This window comes from Muntiacus reevesi, chromosome 4 (assembly GCF_963930625.1).
Source record: "Muntiacus reevesi chromosome 4, mMunRee1.1, whole genome shotgun sequence".
NCBI classification, from domain to species: domain Eukaryota; kingdom Metazoa; phylum Chordata; class Mammalia; order Artiodactyla; family Cervidae; genus Muntiacus; species Muntiacus reevesi.
In genome coordinates this window covers 154,729,515-154,748,419 of record NC_089252.1, presented here as the reverse complement: position 1 = coordinate 154,748,419, position 18,905 = coordinate 154,729,515, and the positions used below count along the sequence as shown (strand labels likewise).

The 18,905-nt window shown below is 38.2% G+C and overlaps 1 protein-coding gene across 2 annotated transcripts in view; it reads left to right on the top strand.

Annotated features, from left to right (window-relative positions):
* The window catches only part of PDZRN4 (PDZ domain containing ring finger 4), a 391,395-nt gene that overhangs the window by 311,656 nt on the left and 60,834 nt on the right, over window positions 1–18,905 (top strand). For both annotated transcript variants that reach the window (XM_065932169.1, XM_065932170.1), the window contains 2 exons: window positions 6,595–6,851; window positions 10,088–10,190. In XM_065932169.1, the coding sequence (XP_065788241.1) occupies window positions 6,595–6,851; window positions 10,088–10,190 (360 nt within the window). The remainder of the gene's footprint in view (window positions 1–6,594; window positions 6,852–10,087; window positions 10,191–18,905) is intronic.

Sequence of the window (18,905 nt, the reverse complement as noted above, 5' to 3'; positions counted from 1 at the left end):
TTATTAGGCTTTTAAAATATCTCCTTGGGTTAATGGGAGTCTGCAATTCACAATGTTACATGTAGAAGCATTTGGAACTTGGACATGCAGCGGGACCGTGTTCCAGTGGAGGGACCCCACCCTGCTGTGGCTCCCTTAGGGTCACATGGTCAGGAGGGAAGCACAGGAGATTTAGGCTGTCTGAGTTAGAAGCCAGTTACCTCCATGTTCTGGGAAAGCCAGCTGCTCAGCACTGGGGAGCCTTTGGAGCTCAAGGGAAGCTGCAAGACCTCACACACCAGCAAAATGAAGCGCCCACCCTGCAGTCCAGGCAAGACAGAAGGAGCCCCAGGGTCACTTCTGAATAAGTCTGCTCGTTAGAACCTGTGTGGTAATTACCGTATTCTCTTCCCCAAATCTGACAACAGCACTGTCAAAAGAACATTGAACTACACAGACTTTTGATTTAATGCAACATAACATTTTTTACGTTCTCACTTTCTAAAATACGATTATCACAGGCCTACCAATGTTTTGTGCATTGACAATATTTTTTGAATGTTTCAAAATTAAGTTTAGTCAATCTCACAAGATTTTCTTTATAACATGTTGCACAATTCCTTTTCTGTGAGTTCTTTTTGCTATAAATATTTCTTATGCTATGCTGTTCTCAATTTACATAACAGATGTCCATCTAGAAGCAAACATACCAAGTTTAGAAAAAGGTGATATGCTTAAATTCCTTAAAACTGATTTACAGATTGTATATGACAAGTGTTTTAATGAATATAGAGTTCGGATTATTTTAAATTCCTTTCATAACAAACATTTTAGCAGCAATCTAAATATTGCTTTTTTCTTACATAAGATGTTATTAGGCTCTATTTTTATAATACCCCCATAATTATCAGAGAATTTGATCAGCAATCACATAGGGATTCTAATCAAAATTAATTTCATAGTTATTCGTGAGGGTGAGAGTTTTTGTAAGCTGCCATGCCCATCCATAATTACAACACTCAGGTCTGAGGATCTAAAGTAAAAATAGTGACTGTAGTTGATAACACTGTATTATATAATTGAAATGTGCTAAGCAAATAGAACATAAATGTTCTCACCTAAATAAAACATAATTAATTAATTGAAGTGATAAATGTGTTAATTAGCTATTTGGAATCCTTTCACAATACATACATATATCAAATTACTACCACGTACATGTTAAATATCTTATAATGTTGTTATCTGTATCTCCATAATGCTGAAAATAAATGAATGAATAAATGAAAAAAATAAATTAAATTTTATAGATATTAAAAAACAGTATTTAAATGTTTTATGCTTGCTTATTCTCCACTTGAAATTGTACATAATCTTTGGTATTCTGCACCTCTTCTACTGAGTACTCTTATATCTATAATCTCATGAAAGGCAGAGATACTTCAAAGCCCTTAGTTTCTGAAAGAGGCACAGAGGTTTGGAAACCCTCATCGTCCCAAACAGCCTACACTGGAAATGAAATCGCACCAGTGTGATTTGGTCATTCATGCCCTTGTTTGCGCTTTAGAAAAAAGAAAAGCTTGTTTGTTTTCTGAGACTCAAGAAAATTGTGCATGTGGCTGGATTTGGAGGAATAATCAAAGCAGAAGAGCTCACATACAAGCTGAGGCCACCAGTCACTCTGGGGAGGTTGTTGACAAGTGGCCCAGATTTTGCAGTTTATCCAAAAGAGTAGATTGATTTTTAGTTAAACAGAAGCTTCACCAAATGATAGCGTGATCTGGTTTACATATGAAAAGCTATATTCTTTACTTAACATTCACAAGTTGCTTATGGATTAATTAGCCCATCTGCCACAACAAATGGATTCTCACTTCTTTTGCATTGCTTGCTGAAAAGTGACTACTTGTCTCCTATTCACTTCCCTCTATCAATATAATGGAAAATAATCTTTTAGAAGCAAGACATTTATTTGTTCATATCTGTAAAAATGTGTATATATCTTCAACGTATCAACTAAACTGATAAAGTAAGTGCAGGAAAGAGGAAGACCTCTGGAAATGGTTTCCCATGGTTAGGATTTCTTTTAGTCACTTAACATCCGGTAGAACTGTTTCAAGTTTGGCATGATTAAGGCTCCTCTTTATACTTGCTTCCAATCCCAAATCTATTTTTCTTCTTGAGGGTAACCACATCTCTGTTTCTCCCAAAACTTCTATCATTAGCATCTTCCTTTCCTCTTTTATGCTGTTACCAATTCTGATAATCTTCTTTATCAATATTGTGCCTGGTTCCTCATTTATCTCAAATCAGGTGACTTAATCACCATTTCAGAGTCCAGTTGCTCCACGCTGGGGCTGTGAGCATCTTATCAAAGAGCAGTTACATGAGTCTTTTCAGTTTTACTCTAGTTGCTAGGTAGCTTTAGAAACAAATCAGTTTTGTTCACAGTTATCAAACAGCCAGATGTCATAGTAATAAAAGGAATTACCTCATATACTTCTCATGTTTATTAGGACGCTCTAACCTCTCATTCATTTCATTAGCAACCACCTTAGAAAAAGGTCTCTTCATCTACACCTTGCTTAAATCAAATCATCAGTCTTCTGCATGTACACTTCAAACCCATACCCTGTAATATGTGTGTATATCTTAACTTTCAAATTACTTTTCCTCCCATCAATTTTGCTCCCAACACTCTTCACCCAGTTTTTCCTCCTGAAAATCAGCTTCTAGCACTTTTGCTTCCTTCCATTGATTAGGCACCTAGAACAGTTTGGATCAGCACTCTTAACTATCTATATTAACTGGAATGCCATTAATAGCTGACTTTTCCTTCTTCAATTTTATTTCACATATATTGTCCATACAAAACCAAGATTGAGGTAGAGAGAGAGGAAGAGGGAAGGAATAGTGAAGGGAGGGAGTGAAGGAGGGAAGGAAAGAATATGATGGAAAAGAAATAAAAGAAGAACGATATGGCACTAGGAAATACCAAATGTCTTGTTGGTTTAGGATCTAACCGCATGGAAAATGCAGTTTTGCTATTAATTTATTTGCTAATTTACTTCAAAACTTTCTATAGGATTAAAATTTCAGATATTCTTTCAAAATTATTCTTCTCCCTAGCTGTAACTAGTGATAACTGAGTAAAGCAACTGCCAGAAAATCCCAATTAAACTCTTCTTTTTTCTATTGTGAAAGGCATAACTTATGGTGACCTTTTGGTAAGCTAACAGTATGTTGATGAACTTCAAGTGAAGTGAAAAAAAGAGCATTTTGTATCATCAGTGCTCACATTTTCTAAGGGATCACATGGGGCAGTATACTGAGCCTTTAAAGGTCATAGACTTCTTTACTTTGAGAGATATTAAATAGCTTATGAAAATAGGGGTCAGCTGCATGATAACTAGAAGAAAAGAGCATTCCCAATAGGGAAGTAAGATATTTGAGATTATATTGACTGTCCTTTTTTAAGATTGTATTCAATTGTCCTTAAAGCAAAAAATTAATTTTGCATATAAATGCCATGGTTGTAAATGAATGAATACATAGTTCTTAGAATCAATAGCTATTGGTCTTGCTGTATGAATGCTAATATTGTCTGTATATACTAAGTATTATGATAAGAACTAATAATTTCACAGTCTAAAATACTCTCCAGTAATTTTTTGTTTCTGCAAATTTTTTATACTTTTCCGAACTTTGCAAAAATGGCCTTACTTCACTTATAGGAGCATAGGATAAATAATCATTATCATTAAGGAACTTTTTAAAAATTATTCTTTCTTTGAAGATCACTAAAACAAGTAAGAAACAAAGGAGTCTCAAGACTAGATTGTAGGCAGGGTACTGAGCCACCTTGGGGGAGAAATAGAATAATGGCATTTCTTCACTACTTAATGACATACAATTTATGCCTTAATAGGATGTCATGTCGGCTTCCCAGGTGGTGCTAATGGCAAAAAACCTACTGCCAATGCAGGAGATGCAAGGGATGAGGGTTCAATCCCTGGGGTAGGAAGATCCTCTGGAGGAGGGCATGGCAACCCACCCCGGTATTCTTGCCTGAAGAATCCCAGGGACAGAGGAACCTGGCAGGCTATGGTCCATAGAGTTGCAAAGAGCTGGACGCGACTGAAATGACTTAGCACACACACACGCAGCATTTCATGTATGATTGGAAGAAACCAGGGCCATAAATTATTTTCCATTTACCTTCGATAATGTTTAAAGTTCCTTCAAAAAGAACACTTTCATTCTGCCATTGTTAGGAGTTACTCTAGATACAATGCTTATAGGAAAAGATAGCATTATTGACATTGTTCCAGTAGGTTTTAAATAGCTGATAATAGATTATGACCGAGAGTTCTTTTCAGAGAGGTAAAGGTATGAAATCTTGCACAAATGAATATTCACTCAGTTGAAGGGACACCATGAAACAGGAAATGTGTGGATAAAAGGGGAATTCTTCCATACCACATAGATTATGATGGAACAGTCTATCTACCACTGGATCATCTTCCACAATTCTGGAGTTAGTAAACACTGACCATAAGAAGAGACAGTTGATGATGCTCTTCAACACAAGAAGCCAGATTTCAGTTTGTACTTTTCCACCCTGGAACTTCTCTTACCATGTACTGACTACAGGTCTTCAGGAGTAGTGGCCTCTCCAGAGTGCCTGTCATCTGAAGGTGCTAAAAGAATGAGTGCCAGCTAGTAGTTGTACTGTGTTCACATTGCCCCATATGTGCAAAGTCATCAAGCCATTCCAAAGTTATACCAGTGAAAACTCAGTGGTAATGTTCTAGTTCATGGAGAAAATTAGTGACTATGCACATTGGTAGGTAAACACCCAAATCTCCAACTGAAGTTTCTTACTAGTTATTCAGAAACTGTACTGTTTCATACGGTGCTGGTGAGAAAACTTAAATTGCTCAATTTCTGAAGGCACGTTAACTCTTTCAGGGTCAGTTGAGTAAATTAACGCAGCCAGGTCATTAAGCCTATCTCTACATGACATGACAATTTTCACCTGGCACTGTATCATTTACCCCAAAATGCCCCACCTTTGCTCTGAGCATGCACATATTCTTTCTCTACTTAGGGGGAGAAAGTGTGCTCTTTTGAATGTCAGCAGTCTCTCGCTAGCTCCAACTCAGTGATTCCTTTTGTGTCTTTTGAAGGCTTCCAGGGATCTCTACAGATTTGCTGGTGCATAGTAGTTATTAGAGCCTCACCAGCAGATGGGTGGTTTAGTTGTCTAGAAATGGTATAATTTCAGGGGTTCTGAGCACAGTACTATTCTCCCAAGTATCTCTTCCTATTTGCAAAAGCCAACGTTATTGGTTCATTTGGGGTGCGAGTTTTGACTTTCTTTTATGATTCTATAGCTGTTTATGAAAACACAACTTCCACTAAGAGGCTGTGTTATTAGAACCCATGTTAGGGGAATAAATTGATGACAATTTGAGAGCAGTTTCTGTACTACCTCTCAGGAGGGTAATCAGAAAAGCCTGTGGGTGTTTTGGGTGCCATAAAGGTGAGGAAGCATCACTGGCCCTTAAAAAGCAGGCGGGAGAGAGTTGTCACTAAAAGAAAAATTTTTATCTCCCAAACACCAATGGTTGGCCCAACTGAGAAGCAGTGATGGAAGGAAAAGGCAAACATCCCCTCTTCCTCTGTTATGTCTAGGCTACACTGGAGAGTCATAAAATGGTATAGATGAAAACAGTTGAGGCAGCAAAGGGACATGGCATACTCTCTCCGAGGTGTTTTAGAGCGGTGCTCCTTTCTTGTGCATGTAAGTCAGCTGGAATCTCGTTAAAATGCCAGTTGTCATTTAGCAGGTCTGGGGTATAGCCAGGGATTCTGCATTTCTAATCTCTTATGCTGCTGGTCCACAGACTATACTGTGAATGGCAAGGACTTAGGATAACATGCACATGAGCAATAACATGGTCTTGGATAAAAATGATGAATATAAAATAAATCTGACAGAAATTATATTTCAAGTCAGTAAGACTAATAAAGGGCTTCCCTGGTGACTACTGGTAAAGAATCTGCCTGCCAATGCAACAGATGTGGGTTCGATCCCTGGGTCAGATGATCCCCTGGAGAAGAAAATGGCAACCCACTTCAGTATTCTTGCTTGGGAAATCCCATGGACAGAAGAGCTTGGCAGGCTACAGTTCACGGGGTTGCAAGAGTCAGACATGGCTTAGAGACCAAACAAGCACAAGACTAATTAAATATTGAAAATTCCACCAAAAGATTGATAGATCATTTTTTTTAAAAGATATACTTACCATTTCTACCTAGCTGAAGATTTTAATCATTTTCTGAGGCTTATGTGTTGCTTAAGGTTTGAAATCTTTACTAATAATTCTGATGGTGTGCTTTTTAAAGATATAAGAAATAACTGTTTTCCTAGTTTCCATCACTTTCTCCTGTTGGTGAATAGTTCAATAAATGTCAGTGTCTGATTAAATATTCCTTCACAAAATTCATAGCAGAACTTGTTTAAACCTCCCCTGCCCACCTTTTATTAATCTATCATGACAGACTCTCTGTTCTTTCCTCTGAATGAGCAATGCCCTTTTATCTTTGCAGGTCAATGGGAAGGATCTCTCAAAGGCTACCCATGAAGAGGCGGTGGAAGCTTTTCGAAATGCCAAGGAGCCTATCGTGGTCCAGGTGCTAAGGCGAACGCCTCTCAGTAAACCAGCCTATGGGACAGCCCCAGAAGTGCGACTCATGAATGCCAGCACTCAGACGGACATCACCTTTGAACATATAATGGCCCTGGCCAAACTGAGGCCACCCACCCCTCCAGTGCCCGACATCTGTCCATTCCTGCTCTCAGACAGGTATTTTTCTGTCATTTATGCTAGAGCCTCATTTGTTGTCATCTGTCGCTGAAAGTAGATGTTGGAAAGAATCAGGCCCTGTAGCCAGCTGACAGTTACAGAGACAAGCTCTCAGTCCTGTTTGGAAAATCTCTGTGACTGTGTCTCCATACAGTTAGTTCTCAGTTTCCCTGCTCCTCCCTTTCCTGACCCACATGACTGTTTCAGCTCCGAAATCCTACTTGCTGAGATGCAGTGACAAAGTCTGGCTCTGATTAGTTCATCTTCATGCTTTCAGTCATCACAAACCTCGCACAGCTCACAAGCACTGGTCAGGGAAATGGATTTTCTCACTGAAGTTGCCAAAAACCTTATTAGAACAGACCTAGACGGGGCATGTTGGCACTCTGTTCCCCTTGGTGGATTGCCTCTCTCTCATTCTCTCTTTTGTGTTTCTCTTCTTTAAAGGAGAAGCTAGGAAATTCACTTTATTAAGGTGCAATTCTCTGCATGAAGCAATTACCCGATATATTGAGATGTAAACCAGAAGGTCCTGGCTGTCTGAGAGGAAGTATATAGAGCTACAAAATAAAGAACTATTAAACGAATATTTCTTCCTAGTTTTTACCTGAGTTAAAGACTGTTACAGACATTTGACTCAAATAATCCTACCTGTGCAGTTCTGGGAGTCTGTTTGGCCCCACACATTTTGTTCTGTGAGTTTTTAAGCAAATAGTCGAAAATGATTGAGAGCTTGTTATATAGGAGCAGAAGTGTCTGGAGCCTGCGTTTTCATTGCCTGCTGCAATCCGTGTTCCATTTAGTAAAGTGTAGACCTGGTCATGACACCTGCCTGCCCTTTAGGGTCTTCTATTAAGTCCATCTCAGTGATTCACATGTGCGCATTAAAGTCACTTGGGAACTTTGAAAAGCAGAATAAATGCAGTGCCCGGATCAATCCTACCTCAGGCCAAAATATAGGCATTCGAATTTTTCAGAAATCTCCCTAAGCAATTTTAATGTGCACCACGCCTTGAAACCTTATGTTTCTCGTGGGCAGGGCCTCCGTCTGTCTGACCTACGATTCTAGTCATGTATCCCTTACTTATTAAATAGCCCCTTGTGTCAGGCCATAGAACTCGGTACTGGGCAGAAAACTGGTAACAAAAACAAAGCCACTACCTCCTGGAGCTTATATTCTAGAGGGGAAATGAAAAACACACAAACCAAAGAACAAATAATATTCATTTGTACAACCTGATGCAGAGCAGCCATCCAATAAATACTTTCTTGAATGACTAATAGTTAACATTTATTAGCTAACTTAACATGTTTTCGGTAATATTCCTCATAAAAATCTCCTGAGTGAGCACATTATATTATTACCATGCCCATGTCACAGATGAGGAAAAAAATGTTAAGGAATTTGGCAAGATCACACAAAAGGAAGTGATAGGGTCAGGCTTCTGAACCTAAGGCATTTGACCCCACTGGTAGCTGCTCTCTTAGCTTCTCTATTCTCCCCTTAATTATCACACTGTATTAAAATCCCCACTTTGCTGCTCTACCCAATTAATAGGACAAGAATTGGATTTTGTGCCCAACCAACTTCCAGCAATTGGCATAGGGCCTGGCATCTTGTAAATGCTTACTAAAGTATCAGTAAGGTGTCCTTCACAGCAGGCCTCCCTTTTTTAATAATTCAAGGACCAGGAAAACACATCAGCTGCTCCAAACAGCAGGTTATGATGTTTAAGCAGCGGGAATGGGCTTCTCAAAACCAGTCCAGGTTTAAGCTCTCAGACCAGCAAGTGAGATACTGCCTGCACTGCTTTTGCTATTTGCGCCCAAATTAGAGAACAGTAAGAAGAGGCTGGTAGAGTATTTACACTGATCCTGTGAGGTACCAGGATGGATCTCTCTGGCCTTTCAACTGTTAATGGATAAGGGGACTAATTTATACTACTAAGTTCATTTTTGTCATAATGTTCAAAATGGGCTTAGAGGCCTTTCCTGAAGCCAACTTGGTTAATTTCACATAGGCTTTTTTTCACTGACTTAGAAATGCTCATAGAGAACCTCATGCCCTTTGCTGCTAAACTTGCTTAGCTTTCACATTGGGCTTCCCAGGTGGCGCCAGTGGTAAAGAATACACCTGCCAATGCAGGAGACGCAAAAGATGTGGGCTCTGTCCCTGGGTCTGGAAGATCGCTTGGGCGAGGAAGTGACACCTCGTTCCAGTATTCTTGCCTAGAAAATTCCATGGACAGAGGACCCTGGTGGGCTAAAGTCCAAACGATTACAAAAAGTATGACACAGCCAAGCAACTGAGCACACACACACACACACAGCTTTCATATTGTATAATGTATACATCATGGCATATAATAATTTGAAAACACTTCTATGAATTATTTAAAACATTTCCCAAAAGTTAATAGATGCATAAAAGTCATACACAGTGTCCTGGAACCCCTTCATTTCCTTTACTTTATTAGTTCTCTCTGTCCCCAGATGTTTTTCTAAAAGGATTATGAAACTCTATGGTTTATAGGAGTTTCCAGTGAGTTATCACCGTGAACATTCTTTAATGTTTGTGTATGTGGGCTATGAGGGAGGATGAGGAAGAGTCTCAAGAAATGCAGGCAATGTGAGTACAATTTACAGGCTGAAAAATACAATTCCCAATTCATTCTCACATCTGTGGATTCTTCATCCAAGGATTCAGTCAACTTCAGATTTGATTTTTTGATCCGTGTTTAATTGAATAAAAATACAGAACCCATACCTTCAGAAGACTGACTGTATGAGCTTTGAAAATCAAATTTCAGAAACAGTTTGAGCCTGTAATTATGAAATTGGTAGTACTTTGTTACAAAATACCCACCTTTGGGTAGACTGCATCTCAAAAGCCACACACCTATACATGTATCAAGTCCACTGGATGGAATGGAAGGCAGCCAGAGTATCAATATGGCATCATTGCCAGGATAGAGCACACATCTGCCCCTTCACAAAATGGAGCTCTGACAATGAGCCATTATCTTGGTATTCTCTCGGAAAATCAAATTGATGGATTTCATATAAGGGAAGAAGAAAAGCAATTGTTCTTTCTGAGCTGTAGTTCATTTAAAGGCTAGATCACTATAGGTCTTATTGGCGAGCAGAGAAAACTAAAGTGAAATTCTAATGTCATTTTTTAATCTTGAGAACAATCCTTTTGATCCATTTCTATCATATTGCTACATTCCCCACAGCTGCCATTCTCTCCATCCAATGGAGCATGAATTTTATGAGGACAATGAGTATCTTTCCAGCTTACCCGCTGATGCAGACAGAACAGAGGACTTTGAATATGAGGTAAGAGCATTTTCACACCACTACACACTTCTCCATGAAGTCATGGTTGAGGGGTTTTGCATAACAAAGAAAAATTAATTTATTACTATGAGACATATTTTATCTATTATATATCTAAGCTAAGAGCTTTTAAATATTTGTTTCAGCTATTTGGTATCTAGTATTTTAAGTGTATTGGAAAACATTTTGATAATATAAACTTGAAAATAATTTGCTCACATTTTTGTTGCTTTGTATAAATAGTAATGTGGAAGCTACATTTTTTTCTCATTTATGTAATATAAGAGAATTTCAAGTAGAGTTTGGAAAGGGAATTATATTTAAAACCAAGACTGTGTTTACTATTTCTATTCATTCTGTAGTATTTTTATTTTAATTGATAAACTAAATTTTATATTATTTATATTCCCCTTCACAAATTCAATATTCTTTTTATTTATGACTCAAGTACTTTAAAGAACATATTCCCTGACTTTCTAGAAAGAGAGATGACCTCATGTCCTTTGTTATTAAACCATCTTTAACCCTCATATAGTACATGTTAGAGTGTGCGTACTGTGATATGAAATAATTTCAAAAGCCCGTCTATTAATTACTTAAAAGTTTTCACAAAAGTTAAAGGATTCATCCTAATATTTCCTCTGTTTCTGCAGTCTATAAATCTTTGAAAGGTTTCAGACTACTCTGACATTTGGAAATAAAGTAGATTGAGGACATAAAGAAGCTTTGGTAAACAGGCAAAAAAGTCATGATTATCTGCCCTTTTAATGCTTTAGATGATGTCATACAAGTTCAGCAAAATGTTCTCTTCCATTTTACAACCAGGAAATCCTGAAATCTCTTCCCTTAGGAGGATCTGAAATTAAATAAGGCCAATTCAGTGAAGCTCACCTAAAGCAAATAGACATTTATTTGAAATCTCCCTCCAAAAGTCATTGCTGGGGATTACAGAAATCATTATTTCTTTTCAGCCAGAATTTGGAAGAGTGTGCAATGATACCCAATATCTGAGTAAATGGTTTTGTCATTTTTGTTCATGTGAGTTACTTATCCCCTCCTCTCCATTAATTTGATTGAAAAGTTTTATAAATCCTCTTAAGTACTGATATACACTGAAATATCCATTAAGTTTTGCCTATTCATGCAAAATAAATTACAAAGTTGAGCCACTTATCCAAATAATTCAAGATTAAACGATGTCTCTTTTTCAGTTAATTAATTGCTTTGGGTTTGGGGAATGGAATTATCTAGATCACTTCAACTTTTTATTTAGTTTGTGCCTTAAAGCTTTATTAAAATACATCTGTGTGCTAGGGAAGGGTATGGGAGAGAGACTTGCTTACGCTAAGCAGAGTCATAGTAAAAATTATTTTCATTAATTAGCATGTCATTGACTATTACAATACAGGCAGATTTTCTAGTGCTTACTCTAGCTGAACCACATCCTCTTTTCCAACCAATGTCAACTCCTAATAGCGGCCAGCATCCGTGAGATGACAGTGGTAAATGCTCAGACAGGTCTCTGTAATCTGAACTAATCACAGAATCCTAGTCATTACTTGTCTGTCAGCTGTAATTCTCTTGCCGCAGGCACCTTTCTGAGTTATTGAAATAAAGAATGTTCTTGTGAAATTTAAATAAGGAATAAGTTACTGTGACAGGCTTCAGTCATGAGGAAGGGTACATTTGAGAATATCTGCATGGCTAATGGGGGAGTGGAGGCACTGGGGAAGACCCAAGGATAATGCACCAACTTTATAAGATAGTGATTCTACTAAGTACACCTCAGTCTGTTACACTAACGTGGCAGAGTGTCACACAACCATCCCTCTTGATTGCATCAGATGGGATTGTGAGACCTAGTAAGCCCACTGCTATCATCAGAACTGATTGTGCTCACCACATTAAGTGGGGGGAGATTTAGAAATGCTGCCTTTACACGCTATCACACTTAGAAGCAGACTGGTCAAGTGTTTCTGGGATTAGCTCAGATGACCCCAGCTCCTCCAGGAACTCTGTTATAACCCAGAAGTTGGGGGAATGCAGTGAATGCCATGGTCCTTCAAGAAGGACCAGTTTTATGCCACGCAAAGAGTATTATGGGAACCTGAGTTCTGAGGGCCAAACAGAGGACTTCATCTCAGAAAGAGATACTCATTCCTCTTCAGCTTAAAAAAGAAAAAAAATTGATAGACAATTGGGGAATTGACTCCTTTTCATCTGCTTTTGTTCAGTTGTACCATAAATATTTAATGAGAAGTTAAAAAAGATGCCAGGTTTTTATCTAGGTTTTTATTTAGGATTGATAAAGCCTTTACTCCAGTGGAGCTTAACCTTTAGGGGACAGAGAACAGCAGAAAACAAGTGAAGATGCATTATATCAGGTGGTGATTAAGTCCTAGTGGAGAACACGCAGTGTGTGTAACAGAGGAAGGAAATGCATGGTGTTGGGATGGGGTGTTGCTCTCTTAGACAGGTGGTCAGGGAGGGCTGCTCTCTTAAAAGACCTGAAGAGAACTAGCCATGTAGGTTCTGAGAGAGCAGCCTTCCAGATAGAGCAGAGGGCAAGCATGGATACGAAGGGCCCAAAGCAGGACCCGTCGGGATGTGCCCAGGTACAGCAGAGGCCCGTGTGCACCGGGGACCGGGCAAGGGGGACAGACAGGCAGCAGGAGGAGGCAAACTCGGAATGAGCAGGGGCGCATCTTGAGGGACCTTTGGCTTTTACGATGAGATGCGAAGTTGCTGGAGAAGAGCAGGGCCAGGTTCTGCAGTACTCAGAGGATCCCTCTGCTGCTAGAATGAGCTTGTGGTGGGCAAGTAGTCTCCAGCCTAGCAGTGGGAGGGAAAAGGGGGGATGGGACCTGGCTGATGACAGAGGCTGTGGTAAGATACTGTCTGGAAGCGCAGGATTCATCCTGCCCTGAGGCTCTGCCTGTGTGTCTGTGTTCTGGGGGTCTTTCTTCTGACTTTCTGAAAGCGAAATATCATAGGCCAGAGTGAAACACAGCTTCTGGCATCCACTGAAACTAGCATAATAAATCTACTCTTAAAAGACAAAGCATACAGAACTCCATTTCTGAACTTGCTGAAAGCAAACTATGCAACTCTTAATATTTAGGCCCCTTTTTAAAAGGCCAACTTACTATCGACTCAGTGAGCCAAAGCTGATCTATCTTGTGAATACATATTTAGGGACTTTTAGTGTGTGAATTTTTGACCCAATAGGCCAAAACAGACCTGGATATCTTGTAAACACATATTTAGGGACTCTTTAACATGCAGATTACTGCATAGAAAGATGGTAACTGCTCCCCTCAGAGCCATGATAGACAGCAAACACTTCTTTGGCGATACTGTAGTCAATGTCTCAATGCCATGGTGACTCTGCTGTGATCCCTCTATGAAATTTTAATGACACCCATATCTCACCATGACCTATCACCACTTTGCCCAGGAAAATTATTTGACTGGGTTTTAAATTTCCCCCCAGTGCTTCAGAAAAGTCTCAGCAGACCAGTCTGTATTAAAAGACTCACAGCTTGAAATCTGATCTTTTTCAAAAACAATAGTACTGTTTTCTAATTAAAAATGATAAAAGATTTTAATTTTAACTTTGAGGGAAAAATAAAAATATAAAAATTTACACAATGCAGCCCTCATAAGAGTCAGGGTGCTGACTTCCACTGAAATAACACTGAGGATTAAGCACTCTTTTTCTGTATTTTCAACTTTGTTCATTTTTTTTCTTTCATAGAGCCAGCTAAAGGTTGAAATAAATCATAAATAGCCTTTAGCAAGTCACAGGCAGATCTCACATCCAGCCTCTACCAGAAATAATTTAAAGGGAAAGGCTTTGAGAAATATAGAGCTCTTTTGTCCAACTCCTAATAGAGATATGTTTGCTATTGCAGGAGAGCAGAGAAGATGCTGAATTTTCTGCAGCATTTGCAATCAACTCTCAAAATTCAATGTTGAGAGAGGAAAGTCAGAAAATTAATAAGTGCAACATTTTGAAGTATAAAATATCATGTTAGACACAGCAAGCAGGTAATTTTAGAAACATTTCTAAGCCTGGTGATTTTCATCACTTAGAAATGCTACTTGAAATTGTTGTTATTCCTCACCCTAAAATCAAGCTGAAGAAACATATCCAACAGCCTAAGTACTCATAGAGTTGCCCTTGTGTGTACATTGTCATCACTATCAAAGGGCATTTAGAAATTTGATTGGACAGGTGATAAAGAGAGAAAGAGAAGTACATGTCAGAGTTCTATATAATAACTGAAAATCCAACTGGGCTATAAACAAGAAAGAGCATTAAGCATATTAATTAAGTTGCTCTTAGCAATTCTTATGCAAAGTGTAAGTAAACCTTGTGCTATGCTGAGAAGTGTCATTTTGCAAAATTTATTTCTCAGGTCTGGATCCCTGTGAATATGTGCAGAATATTTGTGAGAATTTAAGTATATAATCTCTCTTTTACATAGTTAAAGAAAAGAGAATTTTGAATCAAGGACATGGTCATTCCAAAAAATAGCTAACAAGAGAATAAAATTAGTGAGATTTTAATCATATCTTTTTGGGCAGATTCATGATTTGTGAGCCAGCTTTCAGAAAAATGTCCCTAGTGTGCATGTGTAAGAGCTCTATGTCTCCTTTCTAGGCTGTGAGGGCAGAAGCCTTATCTGCCTGTTCATCATTGCATCATATCACCTGTCTCAAATTCGTTACTCAATATTTGACGAAGGAATATATGAGGGTTCTTATTGCTGTCTCCATGAACCAACCTTTGAGGAGTGCAGTCCCTTTCCACCTTTTGTACAAGGGAATTGGAAAGGAGCTTGAGGCCACCATGCAGTTATAACAGATATCCTCTCCCTCTTTAATAGGTGTTTGTTCTTTTTTCTTTATAAGTTTGTACTGTTTTACTGACCTCTCCCTATTTACCTCACCCCCTGCTGCTGCTGCTGCTGCGAAGTCGCTTCAGTCGTGTCTGACTCTGTGCGACCCCATAGACGGCAGCCCACCAGGCTCCCCCGTCCCTGGGATTCTCCAGGCAAGAACACTGGAGTGGGTTGCCGTTGCCTTCTCAGACCTCACCCCCTAGCCCCTGACAACCATTTTTTCTACTCTCCATTTCTGTGTTTGACTTTATTTTGTTTCGATTCCATATGAGTGATACCATGCATATTTATTTCTCACTATCTAGTTAATTTAACTTAGCATAATACCAAAATCTATGTCACAAATGAAAGAATTTCCATCTTTCTCATGGCTGAATGATAGTTCATTGTATGCATATACATATATATGTGTGTGCATATATACATATATATACTACACCTTCATTATCTGTTCATCTATTGGTAAATAGTTTGTTTTCATATCTTGGCTATCATAAAGAAAAGTATTTGTTCTTTATGTCAGGGATTCTAATCTTAGTTCCATTCTTGTTTCAGTTAAACCTTTCTAAGGAAAGGGCTGAAACAGGGAGAAACAAAAAGACCCATGTAGTGAAATAGATTTTTGACGCCATGAAAATGCGTTTCTTCTAGTCATCATCTTATAAACTCATAGAATCTCATATTTGACATGTTCTCTAATCCAATCCTATATCCAGTTTGTAAGTTCTTCATCAAGGGATAGTTCAGCAAGCTTGTAAAACTCCACAGTGGACAGAGAACCGAGAGCTTCCCCAAGTAGACAGCTGTGACTCTTACAGTTTCTGAGAAATGTATTATGAAGTTTGAAAAAGTAATAGCAGGAGTGTGTTTGGGTATAAAACATAACTCATAAAGAGACTATATATTATCCATATGTTGTGATAGACATCAGGGGAAAATAGAAAATAGTGTGCAGTGTGAAAGTACAGAATCTTCAGAATTTTTAAATTCAGTGGGTGCTTTATAGTTCACCAATCTATTTCCTTCTACTTGTTAGTTCCATTTAAAAATTATTAATAAAATATCTAAAATAACTTCATACAACTTACCTCTTGAGCAATAAAATCATCCATTTAAAAATCATGTTAATAAGTTCATTCTTTGGGGAATTGTATTGAATTGAAAACTAATCTAGATGAAGTGTGAATATATTTTTATTAATCTGAACATTTAAGATAAAATGCTGTTTTGTCAGTCAGGCATTGGTTCAGTAAAGTATCTAGTAATGACACCACCATTTTCACTTCCGTTCACCATATCAGTTATAATACATTAAAATCCTAACCGAGGCTGCCAAACCAGTTAGTTGTCATATATTGGGGATTATATGTCCTATAGCATGACTGCTTCCTCCTTTGTCTAAGACATTCCTCTATCTCCAGACTCCTTCTTGATCTCCTGGGGCCAGTGCATAGTCTGTAGTCCATCCCATTCCCCACTGCCAGACTAGCCCTTCTTAAATGCACTCCTTATGGGATCAGTCCCTGTTTGTAATCTTGTAAAACTCTGTTCCTTGAATTAACTCTAACATACCCTATGTGGCATTGAAGATCCTTTGTACTCTGTCCTTGCTCTATTTTTCCAGGCTCTAGTAATGTGCTTTTCTTTATCTGTGTCTTTACTATGGGCCTTTTCACTCCTGAAACACCTTTCTCACTATCACTTTCCCATCAGTGAACTCCCCTTGGATATTCCATAAATATTTTTGTCATGATTCCCTGGGCTTTAGTGATTTTTGTACTTATATTTTTCTTCTAAATGGTTTTTATTTTTAATAGAAGTGACCACTCCTAATTATATCACCTGGAAAGTCTAGGACATGCCCTGGTACATGGAGGCCACCCAGCGGCATTTGATGAGTGAGCAAAGTATTGACCATTGGTGCTGGTGTTATTCTATGAGTCCTGAATACAAATTCAAAGGGTTAAATGAAGGAAAGATCAAACCAGTCAATCCTAAAGGAAATCAACCCTGAATATTCAATAGAAGGACTGATGCTATAGCTGAAGCTCCAATAATTTTGCCACCTGATGCAAAGGGCTGACTCATTGGAAAAGGCCCTGATGCTGGAAAAGATTGAGGGCAGGAGGAGAAGGGGGTGACAGAGGATGAGATGGTTGGATAGTATGACTTCGTGGACATGAGTTTGAGCCAATTCATGCAGCCCATGGAGTTGGACAAGGCTTAGCAATGAAACGGGCTTCCCTGTGGCTCAGCTGGTAAAGAACCACCTGCAATGTGGGAAACTTGGGCTCGATCCCTGGGTTGGGAAGATTGCCTGGAGAAGGGAAAGGCTACCCACTCCAGTATTCTAGTCTAGAGAATTCCATGGACTCTATAGTCCATGGGGTCGCAGAGAGTCGGACATGACTGAGCAACTTTCACTTAGCGACTGAACATCAACAGCAAAATGAAGGCAAAGAAGAGAATTTTGTAATAAAGTGTGAAAGTCTTTTTTTTCTCATAATAATTCAACTAACAATCCGGTTGTTAGAATAAACAGTTAACATACACTTGTGCTAGGTCGTAAAAGAAGGAAATTTGGATTTTTCTGATTGCCTTTCTAACAAAGAAATTGTGCATGTTTTACCCCAAACTTATAAGTTGGAGGACCCTAGCAAATAGACATGCTAATTTACATAGGTAAAGAATGGACTAGAGTTCAGTTTCTATTAGCATAATCAGAGGTCTTGGTTTGCCCTAAACTCTCTGCATGTATGATTTAATTATGAATGGCATCCTCTTCCACTTTCAGAAATGTCCTGTTGCACAATACGTTGTATGGTTTTCCTAGTTTTTATACTTGTTGAACTTTAATGGAGGCTGAAACTTTGTAATCCCGTTCTATATTGTCTTAATATTCCAAGCAGAGGTGACTCAGAATTTTCCAATTTGAATACTGATGCTTATTAAATTGAATGATTTTCCTAAGTCATAAGTCTCTATTAAAAAAAAAAAAAAAGTCTTTCTTAATGAATGACTAGAAAAAAAATGGCAAAAAGTTGGAAATAGTCATCAAAGTTACTGTAATTCTTTTAGATTTCTTACTGAGAGAAATGAAATTAGTTGGGCTGTTAATTTGGTCACATAATTTCATAAAACAAATATGAGGAAAATTTGTCTTTTGCCTCACTGATTATGAAAACACTAAACCTAATTTCCTAAGAAAACAATGAAAAGCAAATTGAACCTTCCAAATTGGTTATTAAACAGTGTAACCAAGGGCACATTTCTTTGAATAAGAATCTAGATATAAAATGAAGATTCCTTATACTGCGTGTATGAATTTTATCAAAATGCTGATATTCAGTTTTTGTTTGAAGATGCTCAATGATATACATTCAGATGATTTTCTTGCATTAGTGAAAGGTGTCTGTGAAAGGTTGTGTTTAAGGTGAATATTTGCATATCAATATTTTCAGATGACTTCTGCTTTCAAAGAAGTTTACATAGGGACAAAGAAAGGATTTTAATGTTCCTTTTAGGAGCAATGTAATCAAGTGGAAGGAATTCAAACTAGGAGTTTGGTCCCAATTCTAGCTCTGTCTCTTGAAGGGACTTATTACCTTTTCAATAATAGCATCCTCACGTGTGAGATCTGTGGGGCCACCAGTGTTGGTTAGGAAATGAATTGTCAGCATCTACTTCCTTGAAATACACTTAAGCAGAGTGAAATAAATGCATAGTCAAATCCTTAAACATTTTATAAATATTTTAATATTTCAAACATATCAACCCAAACTTTATGAGGTTTTATAAAGAGAACACA